Below are 6,125 nucleotides of genomic sequence, written 5' to 3' on the forward strand. Positions count from 1 at the left end.
GTACGGGGTGGACGACGTCTTCTCACACTCCTCCTCGTAGCCGGTGCGGTTGCTGTTCAGGGGGCAGGTGGCCCACGGCAGGGGGTCCTGCGAGGGAGGGGAGGGGTGCAGGGCAAGTGCCCGCCGTCAGCATGGTGGGAGGAGCTGGGGGGGGATGAAGGCAAGAGCGGCTTTCTCTCTGGGGCTTGCTTGTCCCTGCATTGTGCTGCCTGGGGCTGGGGCCGACCCTCTCCCTTCATCCTGACAGTCTTCCCTGGGGATGACCCTCTCCCTGAGGGCTGACCCTCTCTCCTAGGAATGACCCTTTCTGACCCTCTCCCCAAAGACAGACCCACTCTGCCTCTCTTCCCTGGGGATGACCCTCTCCCTGAGGGCTGACCCTCTCTCCTAGGAATGACCCTTTCTGACCCTCTCCCCAAAGACAGACCCACTCTGCCTCTCTTCCCTGGGGATGACCCTCTCCCTGAGGGCTGACCCTCTCTCCTAGGAATGACCCTTTCTGACCCTCTCCCCAAAGACAGACCCACTCTGCCTCTCTTCCCTGGGGATGACCCTCTCCCTGAGGACTGAGCCTCTCTGACCCTCTCCCCTGGCGATGACCCTCCTGATCTTCTCCCCCAGGGCCGACCATCTCCTCTGCCTTTGGACAGACCCACCCCAGGGTGCAGGACACCGTTGCCACCAAGGCACACGCAAGCAAGGGATCACGGGACTGGCCTCGACCTGCGTTTCGTGGAGAGGAGAAGACACCCTGATGTCCTTAGGGAGCCCCCAGAGAGGGACACCACTGCCTCATTTTTCCCCCCAGAAAAGCCCTGGGTGGATTTCTGGAGCTTTTGCTCCCCCCCAGCTGACAATGGTGCTGAGCAATGACCAGCACCAATGCAAAGCCACTGTGACCCTCTGCGGCCACGGTGGGGCTGAGCTGTGCCACCAGGTGCCCACATACCTGGAAGGAGTGGAAGAGGTACCAGAAGGCCCAGGCGTTTATCACGTTGTAGTACATGGAGAGGAAGAAGGAGACAATGACGCTGGCGACGCCTGTGGGCATGGAGGGAGGTGCTCGGTCAGTGGTGAAACCCCGAAATGTCCAGGGTCCCGTAACGCCCCGGAGAGGCACCGCAGCTGGCGGGGGGCGGAGGGTGGGAGTTTTGCCTCTGCATGGCCCTGTGCAAAGGGCATGCCCCACCGCTGCAGCCCACTCCTCCTCCCATCAGGGCTATCCTGCACTGGATTTTATACTTCAGCCCCTGAGGGGGGTGAATATTCAATGTATCATTAAAAATAAAATGTGCACGTAAACAAATTAGCGATAGTTTGGGCTATCGGGGTAATTTAATAACAATAATGTAGCTGAGAGTGGACATTGGTAAACGGTAGGCAGCAATGGTAGGAAATTAAGACACCGTTTGATATATCACTCAATGTTGAGCCTATCGGGATGATGCTCTTGGGGTCAAAGCCCAGTGCAGGCAGCCGCAGGGGCTGGGTTAAGCTCTGGCTTTCATGCTGTGATTTTGGCAGTCTGCCTGAGGGCAGGGGGACTCACACGTCCGTGGCCAGGGACCTGGTACAGTGAGCCAGGGTCTGGCCCCAATGCCCTGCGAGGGACGGGGTAAATGCATGCCATGGGGCATCTGGATGACCGCTTTGCTCAGCCTGGTGAGACCCAGTAAAACTCCAGCTCCTGCCTGGTTTCCGCTCTGAAAGATAAAGCTCTCCATTCAAAATCATCCATCTTCCCCAGGCACTTAAAAATAAAGTTCCAAACTGAGAACATACCGACACCGCAGAGGTAGGGACTTATTATTTTCCAGGCACCGATGCTGCCCTGACGCATGCGCTGCCCCACAGCCAGCTCCAGGTAGAGCAGCGGCATCCCCTCGGCGATCAGCATGATAAAATATGGGATCAAAAAGCCGCCTGCAAGAAAAACCCAACAGATGACCTTCAGCAGATCAGCAGCATAATAAACACCAGGTTGCCCTATTCTTAGTCAAATTGCCCCGTTAGTGTCCCAGGAGGTGGCTGGAGCTGGGTCCCGTCCGGGGACCTTGTGTATTGAGGGCACTGCACAACCCTGAGGGACATGTCATGGGGTTTCAGGTGGCATCCCAGATGCTGCTGGGCACTGAGTGCCTGGGCGCAGGGAATTTTCCACGGGCCCTTGGCAGCACTGGGATATCTGCTGTTAAAATGTGCTGGTCACCACCCCGGTGCAATGGGGCTGCCCAGGTGCTTTGCAGGCAGTTTGAGCAATGTTCGGGGCTGGGGCTGTTAAAGGGTAACCAACTGCCAGCCAAACCTCGTAAAAGATAATGAGGGAAAGGTGGTGAGGGAAAGATTTACTTCGTGTGCGACAGTCTGCGGCAGAGCCTAAGCACTCGATGAAAAAGTAACAGCAACGTCTGCGTTGAATAGAGTTTTTTGCAACATATTGAAGTCTGGCCTGGCTTAAAAAACCCCAAAACTATGAAAAACTCCCCCAAAACCCATGCTGAGCCCGCAAATGCCAGCAAAGGGGTGAGGGCTTTTCCCCCGGGGTCCCATCTGTGGGAGCAGACCCTGGGACAGAGGCACACGGCCTCCCTCTGCCCCACATCTGCTCGTCCCTGCTTCCCTGGCACGGAGAGCCACAGGGATGCTCCTGCAGAGGAGGAACAGCAGGAACAGGTGGGCAGGTGGCAAGGGAGGGGAAAGGACCTTCCCACCCGGCAACAAGGATGCACTTCGGCTTAAATTTCTGCTGGAAAAAAATATCCTTGTCCTCGACTTGGAGCTCACTTTAGAAAGAGCTGCTGACTGAGTCAAAAACTGGATTTTTGCGAAGGCTTTCCTGCTTCCCTTTTTACAGCAAGCCAAAAATATTTACGTAAATATCTCTTATTTAGGATTTAATCTGCAGCATTAACATTCCTTGCAAGGGGCTCGGTGCAGCACTGCAGAGGAATGAACTCTGGGCAGCAACTGAAGCAAAGAACTGGAAATAAACACCGAGCAATAATCCGGTTTATTCTGGGAATTAATTTCCCACCTCCCGGCTCTATCGTTATTAACAAACCCTTTGTTAGTCTGTTAGGTAACTTCCTATACTGCAAGGGAGCTGTCGGAGGTTTAAGAGTTCCTGCAGCCGCTCTGTCCTGATGGGGTGCGAGCTGCCCCAGCAGCCGCCCAGGGGAGTTTTGCCATGTACTGCAGGGGGAATGAGCATTAGGCCCTTTGTGAAGGCTCTTCCGCCCTCCCAGCACTGTTGACACATGCTTGGCATTGGCTTTGCCACCTTGCAAGGAGGAGGAGTGCCTCCAGGCTTGCTCTTCACCCCAGTGTTCCCCCACAGCTGGGGGTGCCGGGGCTGAGGCCCTTGCTCTGCACCCTGTTTGCATGCAGATCTTGCTCCTGATGCTACTTTTCCTAAAGGGTAGAACCAAAATGCCTCATGTAAGTGACTCAGGGCAGCTGTATGAACCAGCTCCTTATCTGCTGTGAACCAGCACGGCTCCACTGACCTCCCTTGCTCATTTACACCCAGCGTTGTTCCCTACAGTGCCAACCGCCTGCGAAAACCAGCCCCCAGGCCAGACCCCTCCAGTTGGCACATGTGGAGTGTGCCCCGGGTGTGGTCGAGGCACCAGGCTTGGCCAGCAGCACCCTGGCTTCTGCTCAGCATCCCGCCTGGTGCCCAGGGGTTCCTCGCTCAGGCCTGAGTGCTGCTGAGCACCCGCCCTGCTGCAAACCCATCCCAGTGTCATTTCAGCCTGGCCCAGCCTGCTTACAGACTAACTGCACCTACAAGGTTTGAACCCCCCTTGCTCTGTTCGGGTCAAGCTCTCTGGAAGTGAGGAAGAAGAAGGAGGCAATATGCTGATGAACAGAAAAGCAGGAGGCTGTAAACTCAGCAAATACCCTGTTTATGAGTATCATCAGTGATAAGGGCTCTATTGCTCTGCTGGGCCGGACAGGGACCAGCTCTGTGCTTTTCTACAAGGAAGGTGCCAAACAAGAAGTTGCTGCCGCCCCCCCTAAGCCCAGTGCCTGGCATATTCAGCTTTTAAGTTCCTGAAACGATGTTTTGTCTGCGGGGGTTTTGCAGTCCCCTGGAAAGCCACTGAATCCTTTTTAAGAGGGCAGTGAAAAACAATTAAGAAAAGCAAAGCCTGCTGTCAGGAATTTAGTTTCACAGTAGGGAGAGCTGCCTCTCCCCTGGGAAATTTAACCAGGAAGGACAAAAGTAGTGAAGAAACTACTTTTATAAAAACATGCTTTTCAGATAATAATTGGGTTTATTGAATCTTTTTTCTGGTTAATCAAGTGTTCCAGTTTTCGTTACATTTCAGAGAATTTTCACCATCTACTACACTACTGATGGCTGATAAGGAGAGGATAAACCACGCAAAGATCCCTGTGTCTTGAGTTTTGCTGTCCTTCAGGATGTCTGCCAAGACAGGCTGCTAGTGAACTAGCCACGTGCAGTTTAATTGCATGCAGAAACACTTGCATTTTAAGCTTTGTGCTAGAGTTCAGTATCAGATATGAAGTCCTTACCCTCAAAAGCATGTGTGTAGAGCAACACACCCAGAATTACTGCACATCTATCGCTTCTGCTATCTGAAACATCTAAGAAAGCTTCAGCCACTGCAGCATCTAGCTTCTACTGTAATTTCACCCAGTGTATTATCTGGATTTTTCTGACCTGATCCCACAGAGCAGCTCTGATGCCGTCCCAGCACAGAGCTGGCTTTTCAACAACCAGCATGAACCAACTCCTACCACCACACGTGCATTTAGAAGTAAGCTACAAGCCAACCAAACAAGCACAAAACAAGCAAAAACCACTTAAACATCTCAGTGTGTTTCTTCCTGAAAGGAAGAAAAGGCGGAAGCAGACCAGAAGCTAATGAGGCAGAACTCATCATGTCACTTAATGCACGGCTGAGATGGGTCCAACACCACGACAACGGATGCAGTGGGAGAAGCAGTATAAAACTGGGGTGTCTTATAAAGAGAGGCTTTTTATAAGGATTCTTCAAAACACTGACATTAACCAGTGGTAGCCATATACTAGATTATTAGTGTTAGGTTTTAATTAATCTAATTAACTAACTGGCTTTTGATTTCTAAGGAAGAATATCTGTGGCTGGTATGATACAGACATCACCTTTCTCCAGTTTGGACCTAGGAGGATAAACTTTCAGAGAGCTTTTTTTTTTTTTTTCTGAACCGTAACCAATCTATTCCCTGTTTTCAAAGCTTCCCAGGAGGCTTTAGCTGTGGAACTCCTGTTGATTAAGGAGTTTCAGCCAACTTCAAGGCAGATTTGCAGCCAAGTTATCACTTCCTAAAGTAAGGCTTTGTATAAAAGACAACACACTAATGACAGCAACTTGAAATGATACTGCTGATCCTTAAATTGAATCAGCATAAGCATTTCCCTTTCTCAGTATGTTCCAAGTGAACTAACAAAACTGTTTTCTGATGCCTTCGGAGTGGTTCAATGGGGCAAGAAAGTAATTAATTAATACCATGTGGACCTACATCTCTCACTCTACCTCCATCCTTTCAGAAAACATAGTCCTTCGCACTGTTTCACTGCACTTCTTGGAAATGAAAGCTGCTGTATTGGGGCAGCTGTCAGGTAAAAGCCTTATGCTAAAGAATATGTAAAATAATGCAGCAATAGAAGAGGTTGCACACCAACAAAAAGCCTGACCTCCTACTCTGCTCTGGACCCTGCTGGGTGGACAGGGCATTAGCATAGAAAGCATACTTTTGGATTTAAAGCTTGCCACACTCCTCCTCAAGGGAAGCAAGAAACATTAAGCCACACTTACCTCCTCCATACATCTGACATAAGTATGGAAACCTCCACACATTTCCCAGCCCCACAGCATAGGAAATGCAGGCGAAAACAAACTGCAGGGGATTGTCCCATAGTGGCCGGGATTTCTCCATTGCTGACTTGCAGGCAGAGGTTTCAGCAGCCTTCCTGCCTTCACTCCTTCAGGTACTCTGCCAGCCCTGCCTCAGACTCCACGCCAGCCCGGCTTGGAGGGGAGGGAAAGGCGGAGGAGCTATGCTTGCCAATTCCTATTAGGTTTTTTAATTACTAATCTTATTAACAGGCACAT

The 6,125-nt window shown here is 51.4% G+C and overlaps 1 protein-coding gene across 1 annotated transcript in view; it reads right to left on the bottom strand.

Annotated features, from left to right (window-relative positions):
* Positions 1-6,125, bottom strand: part of SLC6A20 (solute carrier family 6 (proline IMINO transporter), member 20) — a 13,855-nt gene extending 7,730 nt beyond the window's left edge. Inside the window, exons 1-4 of the mRNA XM_009331343.1 lie at positions 5,829-6,125; positions 1,783-1,923; positions 950-1,041; positions 5-87 (exon numbers count right to left, since the gene is read on the bottom strand). Coding sequence (XP_009329618.1) covers positions 5-87; positions 950-1,041; positions 1,783-1,923; positions 5,829-5,949 — 437 coding nt within the window. The 5' untranslated portion in view covers positions 5,950-6,125. The remainder of the gene's footprint in view (positions 1-4; positions 88-949; positions 1,042-1,782; positions 1,924-5,828) is intronic.

The sequence above is a fragment of the Pygoscelis adeliae genome, unplaced genomic scaffold, assembly GCF_000699105.1.
Source record: "Pygoscelis adeliae isolate BGI_AS28 unplaced genomic scaffold, ASM69910v1 Scaffold199, whole genome shotgun sequence".
Classification (NCBI taxonomy): Eukaryota; Metazoa; Chordata; class Aves; order Sphenisciformes; family Spheniscidae; genus Pygoscelis; species Pygoscelis adeliae.